This window comes from Moschus berezovskii, chromosome 12 (genome assembly GCF_049115385.1).
Source record: "Moschus berezovskii isolate FMDL1 chromosome 12, NW_MosBer_1.0, whole genome shotgun sequence".
Classification (NCBI taxonomy): Eukaryota; Metazoa; Chordata; class Mammalia; order Artiodactyla; family Moschidae; genus Moschus; species Moschus berezovskii.
The window spans coordinates 27,369,152-27,392,262 of NC_142471.1; the positions used below are offsets into that span (position 1 = coordinate 27,369,152).

The window sequence follows — 23,111 nt, forward strand, 5'->3', positions numbered from 1 at the left end:
AATGAAGAGATGTTAAATTTTATCAAATGCCTTTTCTCTTTCCATTGAGATGATTCTTTGGCTTTTGTCCTTATTCTATTGGTGGAGTGTATTATTGGAATTGATTTTTGGTTGTTAAACCAAGCTTGCATCTGTGGGATAAATCCTTCTTGGTCATGGTATATGATCTTCTTTATGTAATGCTGCATTTGGTTTGTTGAGGATTTTTGCATCAAATTCATAAAAGCTACTGATCTATAGTTTTCGTTTTCTATGATATGTTTGTGTGGTTTGGCATCAGGGTGATGCTGGCCTCATACAATGTTGTGTGTGTGTGTGTGTGCGTGTGTGTGTGTGCGTGTTAGTTGCTTAGTCATGTCCGACTCTGCGACTCCATGGACTGTAGCCTGCCAGTCTCCTCCATCTGTGGAATTCTCCAGACAAGAACACTGGAGTGGGTTGCCATTTCCTTCTCCAGGGGATCTTCCTGACCCAGGGATCGAACATAGGTCTCCCTCATTGCAGGCAGATTCTTTACCATCTGAGCCACCAGGGAAGCCACCCATACAATGTTACCCTCTAACTTTTACAGATGGGGATACAGAAGCCTAGAGAGGGTATCCCAAGTGTGTTAGTCAGCTTGGGCTGGCATACCAGAATCCCACAGACTGCATGGTGTAACCAAGAGAAATTTCCTGTCTCACGGGTCTGGCGGCTGGCAAGTTCAAGACCAAGATTCTGGCTGATTGAGTTTCTAGTGAGGGCTCTCATCCTGGTTTCCATCCAGCTGCCTTCTCACTGTGTCCTCACATGGCCTGTGTGTGTACAGAGACGGGGGAAGGCAGGAGGCTCCCTGGTCTCCTTTCTTATAAGGATGCTAATCTCAGAGGCCATCTAATCATAGACTCCCAGAAGTGCTGTTATAGAACAAAGACAGGACCTGAAGACTTATTCCTTATTTCACACACCAGATCAAACAAAGGGAAGGACCTTTCAAGGGTTGCCAATATGTGATGTTGTTAAATGTATTCATTTTAAAGGAAGAAAGGAAAGGAGCAAAAATGAAAAAACCCAACTGCTATCTAACACGGTTGGTGTTTTATAAAAGAAAGGTTATTTTAATACCAGAAAAGTAGAGTGAGTATTCTCAGAATAGACAGGCCTTGAAGAAATTTGTATGTCTAAATGCCTGTGGACTTGGGGAACTGGCCATGAACCTAGATTTGGGACTTGCAGCTTTTGGCAGCAAGGCCGCTGTTGACTTCGAAAGGCAGCATGCCTCCTCCAGGGTCGCCCTGCACCTGCCCCGGCCGGACTGGACCCAGAGTCCCTGTCCTGCCTGGGAGCAGGGTGACCTGAGCTGTCCCAGTGGCTTCCAGACTTGAAGGAGCATTTGCCTCCTGCTCGTGTGTGTGTGTGTGTGCACGCGTGCACCCCGTAATGGACTTATGATCGTCAGTCCCTATGTGGATGGGAAGGAAGCAAGTTAGGTTGTCCTGGGTGAGCTGGCGGAAGGAATGAGGATGTGGGAGCTGGAGGGACCTGGGTTCTGACAGCACCACCTTCATCCTCTCTGGCCACCTGTGTCCCCCACCTGCCAGACTGGACTGTTGCTGCTTCCTGGTAGGGCTGTCTGTGGGAATGGCAAGGCGACTGGAAGCACAGGGCTTGGCTGGTACAAAGTAAATGCTCCAGAAAGGGAGCCCCAAGGATCTTAGTGGGGCAGCCTATCCTGTGATGTTCTTCCTAGCTTTAAACCCCCTGAACAGACTCTCAGATTTTAGTGCCAAGGGGACGTAGAGAGCATCTGACCCCTTTGTTTACAGATGAATAGAGGAATGGGATGCCCAGGCTTCCACATGAGTTATCATAGGCAGAGCAGAGGTGAGAGGCAAAGACCCTTACTCCCAGCCTTGAGCCCCTCCCCTGATGCCCTTGACCCCAGGTCTTGGTCCTTGTTGCCCTAGTGGGCTGTGGGGGGCTTGCTGAGGCTCCAGAAGGCAGCTGCTCCCCCTCCCCTTTCCCCCGATGGACTGACTTCTCTGGAATTTGGCAGCTGTGTCTCACTTCTGGTATGGGGCTGTGTATTTAGATCCCTGCCCTCCGGTTTCAAGCCGGAAGCCCTGAGGTGCTCTCCAATAGAGACTGAAGTTGTCTGCTCAGAGCAGGCCAGAGTGCTGCGTGTATACGCTTGTTTGCCCAGTTGGAGCCCCAGAGCCTCTGCCTGGCAATGGGTGTACCACCTACATCAGCTGTCTACTTGCCTGGCAACATTCCAGGTCTAGACCACGCTCTGCTCACCTCAAGGTTTCCTCCCAGGAGCCCACCGCCTTGGGATTCTGAAACCCTCTGCAGCACATGGCTCCTCGGCTTCCTGCCCTGCACCCCAGAACCCCCAAACAGTACATTTCCCTTCCCTGCCAGGTCCCACAGTCAGCTTACACCCTAATCACAAGCAGGTAAGAAAACAACTCCTGGAACTTGGCGAGTGCACTTCTGCCGGCAGTAAAACCATTTCAGGGCCCTCGGTGGAGACGAGTGGGAGGATGTGGAGGTCGCTGCTCTGTTGAGGATCAGGAGGGAGGGCTCAGAGTGTGTGCGAGTCTCCGTCTGCACGGTGAGGTCACGCAGCAGTGATGAGGGCTGTTTGCTGCTTCTTTTGTGGTTATGGGGATGATATCAGACCATTACCCCGTCTCCCAGGAATGGTTTCATCTGCCTTCTCTTCCTAGTCTTTGTGCCTGTGCGTATTTCCTCCGAGAGGAGGATCGTGACGCGTGCCCAGGCTGTCCTGTGTGTTCACCGGGTGATGTTCTTGGACTGAAACGTGTCCTCAGCTAGCACATTGCTCACTGAGTGCCTGTCCTGTGTCTGGGGATGGAATAGAGAGTGAAGCTTCACCGAGATTACCTTCTAGTAGAAGGGAGAGAGGCTCATTAATAAATAGTTGGGGCTTGTGGACTTTTTACCCGTCTGTTGAATACCCTTTATACCCCCATGTGTAATGTCGGCATGATAACGTGGTGGCGTGGGCGTGTCCCAGCGTCCCCTGCTCTTCCTGCGGAGGTGGCCCACGAGATTGCTTCCTGTTGTGATGGTACCGTGGATCTCACAGCAAGTGCTGCTCTTTCATCCACGTGGCTTGGTTCTGTAGGCTGATTCTTAGAAGTAGGATTGTTGACTGAATTGAAAAGTAGGAACTTATTTTTTGTAATTATTTTGGAAAATTTCAAAGTAGGGAGAATAATTCCATGAACCCTTGTGCTCCCAGCTTCAGGAATCAAGACCAGTCTTATCTCATCTGAAGCCCTGCCAGTGCTGCCCAGCACCCTCTCTGGATTATTCTGAAGCAAGTCCTAGACTGAATATTACTTTCCCTGAAATATTTCAGCATATACATTAGAGAAAGGATCTTTTAAAAAAAGACCATCATAATGCCATTATCACACCTAAAACAATAGTGATTTCTCATCCTGCAATACCTAGGCGGTGTTAGATTTTCTTACTGGCCTCCCAAGGTCTTTCTGCATCAGGACCCAAAAGATCCATAGGTGGCATTTGTCTGATGAGACCTTAAGTCTCAATGAATATAGAACATTTCCCCTCCTTTCCTCCCCTGAAGTGAATGTGATGAGGTAACCAGTTATCTTCCCTGGTGTCCCATCGTCTGGATCTTGTTGATTGCACCACAGGGTTTGGTTGAGCCTGTGTTGCAGTCCCCGTGCTTCCTGTAAACCTGGAGCATTGGCTCGATCAGATTTGGCTTGGTGTTTGGCCGGCACAGGCGTGGGTGATGTTGTGTGCTGCCGCGGGGCCCTGGAAGGCCCTGTGGTCTCTTTTGTGAGCTGGCAGACTCTGGCGCTCATCTTCTGGATTCCTTATTTTATTGAGGGTTTACAGAACGGTGATATCTTGACTCTCTCATTCCCTCTGCATTAATTGATTGCAGTGCTTCCAGAAAGGGACTCCCCCCAAATGCTGTGAGGACAGGAAGGCAGGGCCAGTGCTTGCTTTTCCCTAGATTTGCCATTCCCAGAGGAGCTTTGGGAGATGCTTCTCTGAAGCCGAAGGGAGGGACTTGGTGAACCCTAATGTTCCTGCAGACTCGCATGGCACTGGAGTCTGTGTTGAGGGTCTGGGGCTGACTAGGTGGGGGTGGTCTGGGAGAGGGGAGATGGATGGGAGGCTGGGAGCTGATGGAGGTGGGAGGACCCAGGCCCATGTGTCCTTGGCCAACTGGGAGGTATCCTTGCCAAGCTGACTGTACATTTTCACACCCATGGTCTGGCTCAGTCTTCACCGTGTGCCTGACCAAGGAAGCCTGTAACATTACCTCCATTTGAGGAGGGGAGGCACTGGGCTTGCCCAAGAACACACGGCAGAGGAGGGCGAGACCCCAGCCCCTGACTCCCAGGTCAGGCCCTGTCCACCGTGCCCCGCTGCTGCCCGAGGAGGAGAAGGCACCATTTCCCCTCCCTTGCCCACCTCCAGCCCCACTGGGAGAATAGTGCGACCTGGAAACCATGGCCCTGGCCCTTGTATTCCCAGCCTGAGTAGGGAAAGGAGGCCAGAAGACAAGAACCCATCTCAGACTCAGGTCATGGCTATAGTAGGGTGTGGGACCAAACCTGCACACACATTTTCCATAGAGACAGACCCTCCCAGGTATAGCAGCCTGGGCACCTCTCCACTGAGGCCTGCTTCAGGCTGCCGGGCCTCTGGGCTGCAGCTCATGGTGCCTCCTCCCTTCCAGAGTGTCAGTGAGATTGGGTCAGGGCCCGATCACCCCACTTATGTGAAGGGGCCAGAATGCTCAGGGTGTTTTAAAAAAATACCTCAAATGGAAAATCCTTTGAACTAAGCCACTCCGTGAAGTTGGGGTGGAGGTGAGAAGGCTGGGCCCCTGACTGAGGAGAATCCAAGATGGCCACCGGCCCACAGTGGTGACACCATCTGGTGAATGAGTTGTTTCCTGCTGGGCCTGGAAAGGGAAAATATTTGTGACAGAAACCAAGGTCAGGGCTCCTGCAGGAAGTCCTGTTAGAATCATTAATGCCAGGGGTACTTTTCCTTAGCCTTGGCTAGTGATGTTAATTCTGTATTAGTTCTGTGTTTAAAGCAGTATGGTGTGCCTCTCTTCTGTCCCTTCAGAAGGAGGTTGAGGAAAATCTGAGGTGAAGGTCACCACAGAGGGAGAGGTAAAACGTCCCTTGGTCTCAAATTGAGGTTTATTTTATAGACCGATGCTTTAACTTTGAGCTGTTCTGTTTGAGTTTTCTGAGAACTTCCCTCTCTTTCCTTGAGTCCACAGAACAGCTGGTGAGGAGACGAGGGTGGGTTTTATCAGACCCATTTTCCTGAGGAAGACGCTGAGGCCTCATGAAGCTTTGTGACCAGCTGGAGGCAGGATCAGAACCTGTCTCCTGACTCCTTTCCCTCGCTGCCACAACCCAGGGAACGGTTCTCTTGTGGCAGAATAAAAGGGTTGGCAAGGAGGCCACCAGCCCCTCCTGGATGCACCGCCCTGGGTTGCTAAGAGGTCAGAGAGGTCCAGCTCAGCGCCCCAAGGACTAAGATTCAGTCAGTTCAGTTCAGTCGCTCAGTCGTGTCCGACTCTCCGCGACCCCATGAATCACAGCACGCCAGGCCTCCCTGTCCATCACCAACTCCCGGAGTACACTCAAACTCAAGTCCATAGAGTCGGTGATGCCATCCAGCCATCTCATTCTCTGTCGTCCCCTTCTCCTCCCGCCCCCAACCTTTCCCAGCATCAGAGTCTTTTCCAGTGGTCAGTCTCTCCAAGACTCTGGCTTGGCCAGAGTTGTTCCTTGGAGACCTCATTCCGGTAGGTAAAGTGTCTCAGGCCGTGCAGTTAGAGCAGTCCTGGAGTGCTGTGAGCTGTCATGTAAAACGTGACAGAAGGATCGTTCCTGAGGCTCTTTAACATCGGCCCAAAATAGAGCCAGTGGATTGGTGAGCAGCTTTCAGATGGGGCGGGTGTTTGTAGGTCTGTGTGTAAGCGCAAATGTATGGATGAGTGTGAGTAGGCTCACGTTCTCAGTCTGAGACCTCCTTTGCTTTTCCTTCTTTCCCATCATATGGCTGAGCTGGAACTGCTTCCATCCTCCAGGCGTGCTTTCCTGGTTTCTTCCAACAGCGTCCATCCAGTGAGCACGGCTGGTGTGCCAGGCATGGTTTTCGAGCAGACACCGTCAGACTTGGGGTTTTCAGTGGTTTAGAAGGGGTTCACATCTCAACCCCAGCATATTCCCCACTCTCCTGATACCCAGCCTGTGCGCTTACAGCTGTTGTTGTCAAGTTTGTGATTGTCACTGGAGTTGACTCTTTCTGCTGGTCGTCTCTGTTCCATGCACAAGGGCTCATCTCTGAAACCCTGACTCAGACCCTGCCTGGCTCGAGCAGGACTCCATGAATGTCTGCCCGAGTGGATTGAAGGGGGAAGGGGGAATAGTCACTGTGTGATTAAATAGGAAACTGGCCCCCACCATCTCTGTACCTTTTGGTTCTTTGTCCATTGTTGGTCTCCAGGAGAGGGCGCTCTTCTCCAGTGACTGACAGAGCCCTAGTGGGGGTTGGTAACCTGAGTGTTTGCCCAGGCTCTGCTGGTAACTTCTGGTGCAACCTTGGTCCCATCACTTTGACCTGCCTGGATCTCTGTTTTTTTCATCTGTCACTTGGGTTCACTGCTGCTGCCCGGCCTGCTTTAAGGGGTGGTGGTGAGCAGCAGCCTGGGTACGGATGATGTGGGAGTGGGCTGTAGGGTAGTTGGGACACCAGGGAGAGTCCCTGGGTCATGTGCAGGGACAGTGGGCTCCTGAGGCTGGCACCGTATCTGGTCAGCCCTGAATCCCAGAGCCTGGCCTACAGGTGACAAGTGTTTGTTGAATGAACAGCATACAGAGAAGCCCATGGTGCCAAGTTTAGCTCCTTCATGCTTTGAAAGTGCTGATGAAAATATGACATCTTCGGAAAGCCAGTTACCCATGTCTGGGCTAAGGGCCTAATCCCTCTTGGGGATTAGGTGTGGAAAACTTCCTTGGGCTTGAGGCCCCTCTTCCCCACAGGCCTGAGGATGGAGTCTGCAGGGACTCATGTGGAGGCCCCAGGGAGAGGGTAGCTTTGAACTTTGAGAAGAAGGGTGGGGTCTGAACTTGGGAACCCTGCCCCTTAGGAACTGCCACCATTTTTTTTTTTTTTTAATATTTTGGCTGCATATTTCAGCATGTGGGATCTTAGTTCCCTGACCAGGGAATGAACCCATGCCCCGTGCATTGGAAGCTTGGAGTCTTAACCACTGGCCCACCAGGGAAGTCCAGAAACTGACCATCTTTGAGGGCTGTCAGTCACCTGACTAACCTGAACCCTGCTTCAACTGGAGAGCATTGGTTACCAAAGGAGGGCTTGTTCTTGGGGAGCAGGCAGGGAGAGGGCAGTGGGGGGCTCCAGTAATGACTCCACGTTCTTGCAGGCTCACTCTGGTGCTGTGGGGAGAAGAGACGGCAGGGACGGGGGTGAGGGCAGCGGCAGGGAAGCCAGCAGGAGCTGTCCCTGAGATGTGGTGGCTTTACCAGAGCATAAGAGGTGGGCAGCATTTAGGGGTGTGTTGATGTAGAGTCGGTGGGATTCTCTGATTGGTTGGATGTGGGGCTGAGACCTGCCGACTCATTGGAAAGACTCTGATGCTGGGAAAGATTGAGGGCGGAAGGAGAAGAGGGTGACAGAGGATGAGGTGGTTGGATGGCATCACCACCTCAACGTGACATGAACTTGGGCAAACTCCGGGAGGTGGTGAGGGACCAGGAAGCCTGGCGTGGTGTATCTATGGGGTCTTGAAGAGTTGGGCGTGACTTGGCAACTGAACTGAACGAAACTGAGGCTGAGAAGGGAGAGGTCGAGGAGGAATGTCAAGTTCAGGCCTGAGCAGCAGGAAGGATGGAGTTTCCTCTCAGAGGGCAAGTTATGGGTGGGTCAGGTTTAGGGAGGGCTCCCAAGGTCCGTTTGGGGTGCGGGTGGAATTTGTGGAGTCTGAACTGTAGCCATGTGGAGCTCATGAGCAGCGGTTGCACGTCTGAGTCCCGACACAGGTGTGTGTGTGAGAGTCTCCAGGGTCCTGCCTGCACTCTCGGTCCTAGGTGACACTGAAAGGGTGACATGACCTAGAAAGTGAGTGTCCATTGACTCGTCAGGCACCCTCTGCACACAGGGTCCTGTTCAGACACTTGGGGCTGTGGTGGGGAGGCAGAGATGGAAACCTGGTTATAATCTGACGTCTGCCCTGGCTTATTGTCTTGAGGAGACCAGTCATGCCTTGGAGAAGCAGTCAGAAACCCTCATGATGGGACTTTGCTGGCGGCCCAGTGGTTAAGACTCTGAGTCCCAACGAAGAGGGCATGGGTTCCATTGATCCCTGGTCTGAGAACTAAGATCCCGCATGTCGTTTGACATGGCCTATGGAAAAAAAAAAAAAAAGAGAACCCCTCATGATGGAATGTACTGTAGTAGTTAATGAATTGGTGCAGAGAACGGGAGCCAAGAAGGGTGGGCTGTGGGGCTGGGTGGTTCAGAGCCTTGGGAGAACAGGGCCTGGCGGGACAAGATGGACATCACCTGGCCAGGTGAAGGGCGAGCATTCCAGACAGGAGGCCGAAAGAGGGTAAAAGTACAGCTGCACAAGTGAGGCAGGGAGTGGCTGAACTTGACTGTGGTGAAGGGGGCTAGGGTGCTGGTAGGAAAGCTGGAGTTTTGGAAACCATGTCCCAGCTTAGCACTCTGCGACCTTGCTGAGCCCCATCTGCAACATGAGATGACCCTCTTCCCTCACGGGGTCGCTGCAGGGCATATCAGAATCTCATCATCAGGTCTGCCTGAACGTGCTCAACCCAGTACCTGCACTCAGGGGCCCTGTACGCACCTGGGGAGGCTTTCCGGCCCTGCTTCTGTGGGACTCTCCCAGGTGGTCCAGCGAGCCAGCAGAGCTTCAGGGGAGCCACTGCAGGCGCCGCTGGGCCTGGGCTGATGCTGGGTAGAATGGAGGCGTGAGAAACCTGACCTGCCCAGCGCCTGGGCCACCTTTCCTGGGCCCTGTCTATTTCAGTGCTCAGTCCCCAGTGGACGAGGAAATCTTGTCTGCTCCGCCACAGCTAATAACAGCCTGGCTTGCCAGGCCACTTAAAAACAGCCACTATTTTTATCTACTGGAGGCGGCTAGCCTGTCTTCCTCCCCAGACAGTGCTGACACAGGGTGATTTTGAGGAAACCAGGTCTTTGCTAGGAAGGTGGGTCATTGTCTCAAATCATAGACTGCGGTCTGGCAGGATGCACCTAAGAAACCTTCCGGAGGGTGTCAGGCGTCACCTTGACCTGGTGGTCTGAATTTAGAGATAATTCTACCCTACCTTGCCAGTAGGACTCGGAAGGAATCACTTGACCTCTCCACCCCAGATGGTCCTCAGAATCCTTGCTGGAGTTTCAGGGCACAGCAGGATTTTGTCCCCCCAGCCGCAGGGGGTGCCAAGAGGATAAGGGCTGGTGCGGCTGTGCCCCTGGGCTGAGGCGAGAGCTGGGGCCTCTTCACACCCTAGGACCTTACTTCTGAGCTCTTGAAAATAGTTTGCAGTGGCTCTCACGTGGTGGGACAATGGGTGAATTCCCTTCCTTCTTTCTAAGAAGCTGTATTGAACTAGGCTTCTGGCCTTTGGATGGAGATTGGGGAGCAGGGTAAGGGATGGGGTTGGTGGATGCCCAGTGCTTCTTAGCATGACGTGTTCATCCTTAGAGACAGTCAGAATTGTGCTGTGTTGGCTATAGCTTGTATTTAGGTAAAAATTTTTTTTTTTTTTAATTTTTGGTTCACTGCTTAATTTCTAAACACAATAGTTTTTTTTTTCTTTTTTTTGAGCACTTGGTTGCCTGATTCCTAAAACAAGAGGGATCCTGCCCCCACCCGGCCCAGTCATCTTCCCAAGGCAGTAGCCACGGGGCCATTCCCACCCTCACATCCACCGGAAACCTTCACTGGCTCCTCTGTTTGTAGGGTCTGGGGCTCCCCTGGCTCTAGGTCCCCTGCTGCTATAAACCCCTCCCCACTCCCTCCATTGAACCCACCTCACTCTTTGACCCTTTCCTTCCCTCTCAAGACACCTTCCTGCCCCCTTCTTCCTAATGCACCTCAAATCCTCCTTCTCTCAGAGCCCCTTCCTCTTCCAGCCACCCGTCTTGCCTTGATCCCGCATCCAGCTGCTCTGGGTATTTGCCGATTGTCCTTTGCCTCCCCCAGGCCACAGGCATCTCTGCGGGCAGGGCCTGTGTGTGCCCCACCTTTGTGCCGGGCCCCCTACCGCCGTTCCACGAATGGCGGGACCCGTGTGGCTCCCCAGGGTTATAGGTGTTTCCTCGTACCATACTTTACTGCACTATCTGACCCCTGGAGACATGGGGCTGAGAGTTTAAATGGCAGGACTGGGACCAGAACCCAGTCCCGTCTCCCAGGGAGTCAAGGCATTGGCCGGGTCCCCTCGCCCCAGGGGGGCCCCATTCACTGTCTGCCTTCCTTCCACCCCACTCCGTTCCCAAGGCTCCAGAGCTGCTTCTGGAGGTGATGGGAGGGGCCCGCTGTGCAAGTGACCGTCCACTCCCGACCCTGGGAGCAATGAGGACAGAGGCCCCAAAGGCCGAATGACCTGAGGCCGAAGTGGAGGGGCCACAGGCCCCACGAGCATGTCTGCTCCAGCTTACTGTTCAGGGTGCTGTGGGTTGTGTCACGTCTGGGGTAAGGGCCCGCCTGGGAGACTTCCTGAAGGAGATGCGTGAGACTGACATTGTGTGCCTGCGTGGGAAGGCTTCCAGCTGTGGCCCACCTGTTAGGAGACCGCCCTTCCTGGTTCCTGGGGGCGGGGAGTCATCTGTGCCCTCTCCTGGGTGCTCCTGGTGCCTGAAGGTACAGCTGCTATGCCTCACCCTCTTCCTGGAGCAGACAGGGCTGCTGTGGGCCCTGGATGGTGGCCAGGGCAGGCCTGGAATGGTGCTGCGCTAGTAAGAAGAGGGAGGGTGCGAGGTAAGGTGTGGTGGTCAGTCCTCAGGGCTGCCCCTGGGTGGCGATCCATCTGTGGTGGGCTGAAGGGGCACACTCAGCTGTTGGGGTGGACACCCTACAGAGGGGGAGCTGGCCCTGTATGTCCTGGGCCTGAGCCCCCGGCTGCCCACTGACCCCCATGCTGAGGAGAACCTGGAGAGGCCCCCGAGTAAGCCTCCTTCCTCCTGAGCATCGGTCTCCCATGAGTCCTCCATTAACAGGTCACCCGTACTCTCAGACTCAGACCTTCAGTGGCTCCCCAGTGCTGAAGCCATGGAGCTCAACCCTAGCTCTGTAGAACTGCCCAGGGAACTTTTCACAATCTAAAGCCCAGGCCCAGCCTGCGGAGATGCTCGTCTGGTCTGGGGTGGGGGTCAGGCATCTGCACGCAGGGTAGCTGATTAGAGGGCAGCCGTCTCAGCCCAGGGCGGCTTCCAGTGGGTGCCAACCCATCCCTTTGCACCCTCCTTCCAGCCGAGCTGGCCCCTTCCCGATGCCCACCTGCCTCACACCACCCTCACCTCTGTCTTCCCCTTCTGGTGCTGACTGTCTGTCCAAGTCCATGGAAGCCCTCATGGTCCAGCTGCACCCATGCACTCTGGGAAACTATCTTTAACCCCTTGGCTGTCTCTTTTCCCCTTAGCAGGGGCCTCATGCTATTCTCCTGGAGTGTGCTTGGGGGTCTTTAAAAGAGTCTGTGTCCCATCCCAGCCTCTTCCTTCCATGAAGCACTGCACCGCTTGCTAATTCTGTTTCTGTGGTCTTTCTGTGGCCTTCCCCAGCCTTGGAGGGAGAGAGAGAGAGAGAGAGAGAGAGAGAGAGAGAGAGAGTGTGTGTGTGTGTGTGTGTGTGCAGTGTGTGTGTGACTCTAGTTGTGTGGGGTGTGTGAGTGGGGGTGTGTGGTATGTGAGTGAGGTATTTGGGAGTGTATATATATATGTGTATGAGTGTGGGTGCGGTGTGTACAATTGTGGGAGTCTGTGTGGGATGTGTGTGGAGTGTGTGGGGTGTGTGATTATGAGAGTCTGAGTGTGTGTGGGGTTACGTGAGTGGCGTGTTTATATATCTGTAGAGTGTGTAGAGTATATATGTAGAGTGTATATATGATTGTGAGAGTCTGTGTGTATGGTATGTGTGACTGGGTGCCTGTGGTGTGTGAGTGGTGTGTGTGTATGAGTGTATGTGTTGTGTGTGATTGTGAGGCTATGTGAGTGCGTGTGGGGTGTGTGACTGAGTACCTCTGGTGTATGAGTGGGGTATGTGTGAGTGTGTGGTGTGTGTGATTGTGTGTGGTGTGTGTGAGGATAGGGTGTGTGTACATGTGTATGGTCTGTGTGGTGGGGCATAGGTACATGTGTAGAGCATGTGTGTGTGTATGGGACATGTGTACATATGTAGAACGTGTGGTGTGAGTGGGACGTGTGTACGTGTGTAGAGCGTGTGTGGTGTATGTGTGAGGATGGGGTGTGTACCTGTGTAGAGTGTGTGTGGTGTGTGTGTGCCTGTGTGGAGCGTGTGTGGTGTGTGTGAGTGTGGGGCGTTTGTGAGTGTGGGGCGTGTGTACCTGTGTGGAGCGTGTGTGGTGTGTGTGTGAGTGTGGGGCGTGTGTACCTGTGTGGAGCGTGTGTGGTGTGTATGTGAGTGTGGGGCGTGTGTACCTGTGTGGAGTGTGTGTGGTGTGTGTGTGAGTGTGGGGCGTGTGTACCTGTATAGAGCATGTGTGGTGTGTGTGTGAGTGTGGGGCGTGTGTACCTGTGTGGAGCATGTGTGGTGTGTGTGTGTACCTGTGTGGAGCATGTTGGTGTGCAGTGTGGTGTGTGTGTACCTGTGCAGAGCATGTGTGTGTGGGGGGGGGCGTGTGTACCTGTGTGGAGCGTATGTGGTGTGTGTGAGTGTGGTGTGTGTGTACCTATGTAGAGCGTGTGGGTGTTCATTGTGGGGTGTGTGTACCTGTGTGGAGCGTGTGTGGTGTGTGTGTGAGGATGGGGTGTGTACCTGTGTAGAGCGTGTGTGGTGTGTGTGTGAGTGTGGGGCGTGTGGGCCTGCAGTGTGCTGGGGTGGGGTGAGCCCCACCCTGACCCCCATCCCGTGCCTTCCGTCCTCCAGGCGAAAGCGGCCAAGTCGGAGCAGGAGGCCAGGAGGCTGCGGCTGCGGAGCCTGCAGTACCTGGAGCGCTACGTGTGCCTGGTGCTCTTCAGCGCGTACCTGCACCTGGAGAAGGCTGGCTCCTGGCAGAGGCCCTTCAGCGTCTGGATGCGGGAGGTGAGGACGGGGAGCCGGGGACAGGCTCCCTGGCAGGCGGGCATGGACTCGTGTCATTCCTCCCTGTGGCCCAGGGTGTTTCTTGTTCAGCTCTGGTCCCAGCACAGCATCTGCGCTCGGCACGGGTGAGCGAGGGGGGAGGAGGAGGAGAGGCCGCGAGCGGGGGAGGAGGGAGAAGAGGAGAGGCCATGACAGAGGGGGAGGAGGAGGGGGAGGAGGAGAGGCCGCGAGTGAGGGAGGAGAGGCCGTGAGAGAGGGAGGAGGGGGAGGAGGAGAGGCTGCGAGCGAGGGAGGAGGAGGAGGGGGAGGAGGAGAGGCCGCGAGGGAGGGAGGAGGGGGAGGAGGAGGGCCGCGAGCGAGGGAGGAGGGGGAGGGGGAGGAGGAGAAGCCACGAGCGAGGGAGGAGGAGGAGGGGGAGGAGGAGAGGCCGCGAGCGAGGGAGGAGGAGGAGGGGGAGGAGGAGAGGCCGTGAGGGAGGGAGGAGGGGGAGGAGGAGAGGCTTCGAGTGAGGGAGGAAGAGGAGGAGAGGCCATGAGAGAGGGAGGAGGGGGAGGAGGAGAGGCTGCGAGCGAGGGAGGAGGAGGGGGAGGAGGAGAAGCCGCGAGCGAGGGAGGAGGAGGAGGAGGAGGAGGAGGAGGAAAGGCCGCCAGCGAGGGAGGAGGGGGAGGAGGAGAGGCCGCGAGCGAGGGAGGACGAAGAGGAAGAGAGGCCGCGAGCGAGGAGGGAGGAGGAGACGGAGCCGGGTGGGGCTGGGCTGGGCCCCTGCTCCCTGCGTCCCAGGGCAATGTCACCTGGGTGCTTCACGCCCACTGCTGTGTTCATCCTTCATCTGTGCCCTCTGACTTCCCGTTCCCCTGCCGCCTGCCAGCCCTGACCATGGACAAGGCCCTTAGCCGCTCTGAGCTGCTGTCCTCAGCGTTGCCACGGAAGTACTGTTGGCACAGTGGGCACCACCCCAGGAGGCCGTGGCGGGCATTCTGTGAGATGCGTGCGCTGCCGTCCGCCACAGCTCGTGTCGGCAGGCCTGCCTCACGTGGCCACTGTAGGCTCCTGCTCTACAGAGGAGGAGTCTGGGCGCAGATGGGTTCAGTACCGCGTTCATAGTCAGCGCTAGAGCAGTTGGTTGGCTCCAGAGCCCACCATGTCCAGCCTAAGACAGACATGTCTCGGGCCAGCTCCTCCTCCCCTCCGCTTGGCTCTTCCCGGCTTGGCTAGTTTTAGATGCAGAGCTGCCGCCTCGGCTCCTCTAGGGTGGGAGAAAAGTCTCCCTTCCTGCTTGGCAGAGCGGCCTGTAATTACCCCTCCGCTGGGACACTGGGCCCTGCTGACCTCACCGGCCTGTGCTGGTCTTTGACATCTGGACTCCAGGCTGGAATTAGCTCCCATGGGCAGGGTGGACGGGAAGGCAGGAGTGACAGGTGTAGGAAGGGTGTAGGGCTTCAGGAGGTGTGCAGGTGGGGTCGGAGCTGCGAGGAGACGGAGGCCGGGAGGCCCTGCAGGGCCCGGTGCCAGGATGGGTGGCTGCTGCGTGTTTGTGCCGAAGCCAGGCCTTCAGGTGGTCCTTATGTGGGGTGGGTCACACCAAGGTCACAGTGGGGCCACCCTCTTGAGCAGGCCTGGCTCAGCTTCCTCTTGGCGGTGGTAGGGGACCTTGGACACTTCTGCTTGGAGAGCTGAAATAGGGGGATGGAGCTTGAGGCCCTCCCCAGCTGAAGCTGGGTGGTGGGTTGTGGGAAATGTTGAGGTTCTAGCCTTGGGGGATGAGTGGAGGGGCAGGGGGTTAGGGTTGCCTGGAGATGTTAGTATGGAGTGGAGCCTGCATCCTCCCCATCCCCAGGATGGTGGGGAGAGAAGACTGATTGTTGAGTGGTTTGAGTCTAGGGCCTGGGCCCTGTGGCTGTATGGAGAGTGTCTAGGGAGGCCTCAATCAACCTGCCTGAGCTGAGGCCTTTGGTGGGCCTGCCGGGCCCACAGTCGGAACTCATAGCTAAAGGGCTCTTGCCGGCTGCTGCTTCCACAGTGCTCCCTGCGGGCCCAGCTGTAACACCAGGAGCAGCTGAGCTTGTGGTCCTGAGTGTGCCCATGGGAGCATATGGGCTGAAGGCATGGGGCATGCTTGCCCTTCCCCCTCTGCTCTCCACTTCCAACTGCCCTTACTGCCTGCTGAGCGCTTCCTGTGCAGCCCTCCACGCTGTGCTCTGCCATCACAAGGAAACGGAAGCTTGAAGTAGTTAATAGGAATCAAGATGCAAACTCGTGCAGGTGGCTGAGCTGGTGGGAGGCAGCGCTGGGCCCCAGACTCACATGTATCAGTGGAGCCCAGTGAGGGGTGTGACAGAGAAGGGCATGGGACCCGAATGACACCCTCCCTCCCCTCGAGCACTGCCCCAAACTCTCCTGTCCTCCCCAGGTGGCAGCAAAGGCCGGCGTCTACGAGATCCTCAACCAGCTGGGCTTCCCTGAGCTCGAGAGCGTGGAGGACCAGCCCTTCTCAAGGCTGCGCTGCCGGTGGCAGGAACAGAACCGTGGCCCTGAGCTCTCCACAGCAGGGGACTTCCTGTAGGAAGGGGGCTTCCTGTGGGATGTGCTTCCCCTGCCCCTGCTATCACTGCCTCCCACAGGGCCACCTCCCTCCCCACGTGGTCTGGGGGTACCCGATGCTCTTCCAAGGCAGTGGCCCTGAGAAATGACTCCTCGGCTTCCCAGAGACCGAGTGGGTGGGTGGGGATCCCCTGTTTGAAAGAGTTGTTATAGGATAGTTGGAGCACAGTGATGCCTTGTGAATGGCCACTCCGGGAGGGCCTGCAGGAAGGCCCGGTGTGGCATCAGCTCTCCAAGGCGCTCCCTCCCCAAGTTTCCAAGCCAAACCTCTCGCCACTTCCGTCCTCCCCTCTTCCCTGAGCAGTTCTGAGGGCCCCGGCCAGTGTTGGTTCCTTCTCTCGCAGCTCTCCCACATGGCTTCTCCCCTTTTGCTGCCTGAGTGTTGCCCTGGTGGCCCTGGGCTCCCTGGGAGATGGACTTTGCTATGGCTAGATTTGTTACCTTAAAGGCAGTTTTCCCCAGTGTTCTTGCCTCTCATTCCTTGTCTCAACCTCAAGACATGAAGAAGGACAGCCACATTCCCTGTGGGTTCAGTGGAGGCCTCTGCCCCTCCTGCCTTTGTCCCCTCCCCTCCCCTGGGCTGGCAGGACTACAGAGGTTCCCATGGAGCTGAAAACAAAAGGAAATCCCTTTTGGGGTTGGAGGGGGCAAGAAAGAGCTCCCAGAAGGTGCACGTCGCCCTGTGGGAGAGGCCTGCTCCATTTCCCTGGGAGCATGGGGGGGAGGTCTGGGGAAGCACCTCCTCCCTGCTCTGGCTGGCCCCCCAACAGTGGTCTGAGCCCCCACCTGGTGTGGCAGGAGCCGTGGGGACTCCTGGGTGACCCTGAGTGAGCAGTGGGGTGTGTGAGAGTGGCCCAGGGGTGGCACGAGGGGCCACTTGGCTTGCAGGCCGTCCTCGCTGAGCACCCTCGAGTTGCCCTGCGATGGGAGCAGAAGAGGCCAAGGCCTGCCGAGGTGGCAGCTGCTGGGACCAACTCTGTGGCTGGTGGGAAGGTTGCTTGGAGAGGCAGGCGGGTGTTGAGCTGAGCCTGTGGCTCTCCCTGCGGGGACTGGTCTCCCCCTAAACTGCAGGGGCTGAACGGTGTGGACGCTGTCCCCCTGGCCTGGCTCACTGGGGCCGGGCAGGCCTCTCTGGGTTGGGCACCCGCACTTGGGCGGAAAAACAGACGAGGTATCACTGGTCATGGTAATTTGAAAAGGCGGATGAGGCCAAAGTTGTTCATGTCTACCTAGTATTGGAAAATTTATGACCATTCTGGCTGAATTCTTTTGCAAATCTACTGTATGTCTTTTCACTACCTTTTTAGAGTTGTTTTTGGTTTTATTTTTGCATGTAGTAAAAAGTGTTAATTTCTCTGCAGACAAGGTCTAGATGAGGGGTCAGAGATCAGGGCTGAACTGGGAGGGATCCTCTGTGTTCCAGTGGTTGGCCCTGACTTTCAGCTGTGCTGGGACTACTGACCGGTCACATCACCTCTCTGCCTCAGTTTCCCCATCTGTAAAATGGGAGAATAATACTTGCCTACCTACCTCACAGGGGTGTTGTGAGGATTCATTCATGATTTTTTTTTTTTAACAGCTCTTTTGAGCATTAAAAATGGCTAAATGTGAAGTGTGCCTGGCTGCCAATGTCTTTAGTGTGGGCGGGTATTACAGAACTGATGCAAGCTGGGGTCCCTGTTCGCTCAGAGTAAGGGTGGGAGGGCAGGGTGAGCCAAGAGCACCTGCCCTTTGTGCACCCGATTCTCAGAGAAGGTGGGTTTTCCTGGACATCATTCTCTCCTTCACATCCTCAATCATGTATGACCATCTCATTCTGGATGCCTAGGGCTGACCTGCTGAGGAGCCGCTCCTTGAAGAAAGCAGTGTAACAGGCTAATTCACACTAAAGTGTGAAGGACTGTAATATTTAGGGAGATGGAGCAAAACTGAATTCCATGGGCTACGAAGCAGAGTGAAAGCAGGGTAGCTCTCAGCCTCTACTTCCTTTTCTCATCCCTGCAGGCTCTTCTTGGTCCCTTTCGGCCCCCAAAGGCTCAAACACATTTGTGTTGAGAAATGGGTGTGTAAAGAGGCAGGAGGGAGAGTGATGCAGGCAGAGTGCAGACCCAGGCTTCTCCCTAGGCTTTTCCAGGGTTAGGGGGAATCAGACCCTCTGGGCTGTAGTTCCGAGGTCAGCTGGAATGGAAGTTTCAAGGTCAGAATGGAATCCAGAGCCCCTACTGCACTAGGGTTGGTTTTCTCCCCAGCCTGGGTGATGGGAGGCCTCCTGGGGTTACTTCCCAGCGCCCGGAGTCCAAGGATGTTCTGTGTGGCTTCTGAATGTGAGTGCAGTGGTGTGTACACTCACATGTGTGTGTGTAAGTGTGAGGGGTGGTTCTGCACTTCTCTGCCTGGGATGAAGGGATTATAAAAATATGATCAGTACAAAGATCTGGGATCCTTGATAGAGACGCAACAGGCTCTTGGGACGACATGGACTGGGAACTGGAAAACTGCCCAGGGAGCCGCAGAAGCCCTCTGCAGCATCCACGGGGGACACTGCTCTGGTCCCGCCTCAGGAGGAACAGCTGCAGGAGCAGTCGGCACACCCTCTAGCCACTGTAGCTTCGATCCAGCACATGCCAAGGCTGCGTTCCCTGCACAGCACTCTGCCGACTCGGGCTCTCCCAGACGATGACTGAGCCCGGCAGCACTCTGAGCCACAAGCGACACTGTTGCTGCTTGGCAACCTTGCCTGGAGCCTCCCCACTGGTCTGGCTGGGCGTTCCTCAGACCCACCCTGCTGTGTGGGGCTCTTCCTTGCCCCTCTCTGTTCATGGGTGTCAGACCTGCATGGTGGTTCTGTCGGCTCTTCCTGCCTTCTTCTGCTTCCTCCTCCATCCTTCACAGGGGTTTCCACAAATAAATTTCTTGCAAGTCTAATCCCACCCTAGTGTCTGCCGCTCTGGGATCTGAGTGCACCCTCACTCTCATCTTTGTCTCTCTGGGCAGCTGCTTTGTCCTTCTTTCTGGTGAAGGCAGCCTTCTCTGGCTCTGCTTAGGGAAGCCACCAGCCCGGTTTCCAACTTCACATGCTATCGTTCCAGCCAGAATCAGTTGTCTTTCTGTCTCTTTGCACCGCCCTGCCCTTCCATCTCGAGTGTGGGGCCACTGGCCCTGTGGACTATGGCCGGAAGGGCGGGAAATGATTGCTCATCTTCCCTATAGATGAGGTTAGGGTGGGGATGGCAGGACTGAGGCGCTCAGTGTGATCTGGGTGGATCACCCCCAAATCGGCATGTGACAGTGCCAACCTCTGATTATTTCCTAAATAAAGGGAATGCCCATTATAAAGGTTTTTCAAGATGCACCACATTTGTCCTCCAGAAATGTCCTATTTGATGGTCTCAAATAGCAGTTAATGAGCTTAGTGTTTCTGCAGCCTGGCCAGCACTGCTGTTACATTTTTTTTTTTAACTTTATTTTATTTTGGAGTACAGCCAGTTAACAGTGTTGTGATAGTTTCAGGTGGACAACAAAGGGGCTCAGCCATACATGGATACGCATGTTTTTATTCTCCCCCAAGCTCCCCTCCCATCCAGGTCTATTACATTTTTTAAAAAAGTCCTTGATAGTTTTGTGGCTCGAAATAGAATTTCATACATGTTTAATTTTATATTTTGTTTATTTAGTTATTTTCAAAATTGAAGTATAGTTGCTGTACAGTATTATACACTTAAGACATATAGTGATTCATAATTTTTAAAATTAATTTTTGCTGAAGTATAGTTGCTTCACAATGTTATATTAGTTTTCATAATTTATAATGCTTATACTTCATTTAGAGCTCTTGTAAAATGTGGCTGTATTCTCTGTGTTGCACAATGTATGTTTGTAGCTGTCTCTATACCCAGTAGTTTGTGCCTCTTGCTCTCCTATGCTTGTATTACCCCTTCTCACTGCCCTCCCCACTGGTAACACTTGTTTGTTCTCTGTCCGTGAGTCAGCGTTTGTTCGTTTTGTTATATTCACTGGTTTGTTATAAGTTTTTAGAGTCTGCACCTCTGGGTCCATCTATGATTCTGCAAATGGCAGGATTTCATTCTTCTATGGTTGAGTAATATTCCATTGAGTGTGTGTGTGTTTATGCACGCACACACACAGACTGCATCTTCTCTGTCCAGTTGTCTGTTGATGAGCACTTGGATTGCCTCCATGTATTGGCTGTTGTAAATGGTGCTGCAATGAACATTGGGGTACATTTGTTTGAGTTAGTGTTTTTGTTCTCTTTCTGGATGTATATTCAGGGGTGAAACTTCTGGATCATATGGTAGTTCTATTTTTAGTTTTTTGAGGACCCTCCATACTGTTATCAAAGAGACTGTCTTTTCTCCATTGGATAGTTTTGCCTCCTTTGTTGAAGACTAATTGATCATAAGTGCATGAGTTTATTTCTGGTTTCTCTGTTCTGTTCCACTCATTTGTGTGCCCAGACAGTATCTGACTCCAAGCCTGCGCTCATTTTAGGGTTGGATATTGGTGCCAGCTCTGGCTACTGGAATCCTCTGACATTTTCAGTGATAGGAGAGAAATGTCAGTCCTTCTGGAAGCGTGCCTTTGCTGTGGCGGGTTAGGAGGGGGGTGAAGGGAAAGAATGATTGCTTTGAAAACCCTCCCATGAGGTCTTGTGGTTCTCAGACTCAATGCTTTTCAAACCCTTGTGTCCTTTCAAGAGGTTCCCCTCAACACCCACAAGAAGGGGTTGTTTCCTATGAGTCACTCTGATAGATTATCTGTGACAGGGGCTTTTGAGTTTCATTTTGTGCCTCCCCTTAGCGTATTTTTTTCCCTACCATCTGCCCACCTCACCCATTGACATGCCATACGTGACAGAGAGGCCATGCTATCCAAAAGTAATTTTCGTTCTTTCTTTGAACTAAATGAGACCATCTTCTGGGCTGAATTAGCCACCAATAATTTATGAAAACACCCATTTCTCCATTCCCACCCTAACATTTGAGGTTACCAGTCTTTAATTTTTGCCCATCTGATAAGGGCGAAAACTGTTTTATTTTTGTCTTAATATGATTTTCCCAATTACGAATGAGATGGAACATCTTTTTTTTCCTTTGTTGGCCATTTGGATTTGCTGTCTTATATGCTTATTTTTCTACTGGGTTTTTAAAAAATTAATAGGTGTAAGATATTAACATAATCTGTTTCATTTGTAGGTAGATCTACAGCCAGTTCTTCTTCCTAGTTTATCTGGTCTCGTAATTCTTTTGGAGTGTCTTTTGTCAAATTTTTGTATTTTGTGTCTTGTGTCAGCAGACCTTCTCTACCCAGGATTATTGATCTGATTTCTGGTTTTCTTTGATCACTTGTACAGTCTTGTCCTTTATGTTTCATTCTTTAATTGACCTGGAATAAATGTTTGTGAGTGACATGAGGTACAGAATATAATTTGTTTTTTTCAAAATGGGTATCCAGTTGGCCCACGTTAATTTATTGAGTAGCCAAGATTCTCTGCTCCTTGAACTGCAGTCCTCGTCATTTGATGGGTCCGTACGATAGACATGTGGTTGCCATTGCCTGTAGCATTCATTCATCATCCAGCCACCATTTCTGACTTTCCATCCTAATTTAAAAAAAATCTTGACTGGATTTTTAATTTTTTAAATCTTTTCTGGCCTTTTACTTTTTCTTGGGTCAATTTTGATAAAATACCAACATTTTCCCAGAATAACATATGACATCTGTCAAGAATTTCAGATTTATTAATGTAAAATCATATGTAATAGTCTCTTAAATATTTAAAAGCCTCCTTTGCATCTGTGGGACTTTTCCAGTGGCTCAGATGGTAAAGAATCTGCCTGTAATGCAGGAGACCTGGGCTCAGTCCCTGAGCTGGGAAGATACCCTGGAGAAGGAAATGGCAACCCATTCCATCATTCTTGCCTGAAGAATTCCATGGATGGATGAGCCTGGTGGGCTGCAGTTCATGGGGTTGCAGAGAGTCTCATCTGTGACTATCTTTCTCAATTTTAATATTTATGAATATCTTACATATTTTTCTTGGTTACATTTGCAGGTTTTTCTGTTCAATTGTTGCTTTCAAAAAGGCTATTTTCATTCTTATAAATGTGAACAATGAGAATTTGTGATCACATAAAGTAATAGAAGTGAATTTTTGCTATAGTAATGCAGCTTGATTCTGTGAACCTCTTCTGACTAATATGCCAAAAATCACATCATGATATTGCTTTAAAACATTAAAAAAATTTTTTTTCATTAGCTATCAATCAAGGGGGAGTACACCTATAATTTTTTAAAAATGATTTTATTCATTTATCTTTGGCTGTGCTGATCTTCACCGTTGCATGGGCTTTTCTCTGGTTGTGGCGAGCAGCGGCTACTCTAGTTGCACTGTGTGGGCTTCTCATTGCAGTGGCCTCTCTTGTTGCACAGCAGAGGCCATCGAGCTCTTGGCTTCAGTAGCTGAGGCACGTGGGCTCAGAAGTTTCAGCTCCTGGGCTCCAGAGCACGGGCTCAGTAGTTGTGGTGCACAGGCTTTACTGTGCCATGGCAGGTGGGGTCTTCCTGGGTCAGGGATCGAACCCCTGCCCCCTGCATTGACAGGCGGATCCTTTACCACTGAGCCACCAGGGAAGCCTTCCTGTAATTTTTTTTTATAAGCAGAGAATTGGAAAACACCTGAATTGCAAAAGGATCTATTACCTGGGTATTGGAGTCATTAACTCTCTCATTTTCTGGAAAATATGCTTTGAAAAGTTTATTAAGATTTGTCAAGTGACTACTAATTATATCTCTCACTCTGAGGTACCCTACCCCCTATATAAATTAGCATACACAAAATAGATGAGAAGAATATTGTTTGTTTAAAAACTCTTACAAATACTCCAATCTTTATTTTTTCACAGTTCCATAAAGTTTTTAAAAACAACTTTCTGGAGATATAATTGACATACACTAAGCCACTCCAGTACTCTTGCCTAGAAAATCCCATGGATGGAGGAGCCTGGTAGGCTGCAGTCCGTGGGGTCGCTAAGGGTCGGACATGACTGAGCGACTTCACTTTCACTTTTCACTTTCACACATTGGAGAAGGAAATGGCAACCCACTCCAGTGTTCTTGCCTGGAGAATCCCAGGGACGGGGGACCGTGGTGGGCTTCT

General features: G+C 52.8%; 1 protein-coding gene across 10 annotated transcripts in view; it reads left to right on the plus strand.

The window, feature by feature from the left end:
- PALD1 (phosphatase domain containing paladin 1) overlaps positions 1–17,546 on the plus strand; it is an 89,259-nt gene extending 71,713 nt beyond the window's left edge. For 9 of the 10 annotated variants that reach the window (XM_088841947.1, XM_088841949.1, XM_088841945.1 and 6 more), the window contains 2 exons: positions 13,178–13,333; positions 15,744–17,546. In XM_088841947.1, coding sequence (XP_088698073.1) covers positions 13,178–13,333; positions 15,744–15,896 — 309 coding nt within the window. In that variant the 3' untranslated portion in view covers positions 15,897–17,546. Of the gene's footprint in view, positions 1–5,290; positions 12,860–13,177; positions 13,334–15,743 lie in introns of those variants that run through there. The other variant, XM_088841950.1, reaches the window with a different exon arrangement.
- The last annotated feature ends 5,565 nt before the right edge of the window (positions 17,547–23,111 follow it).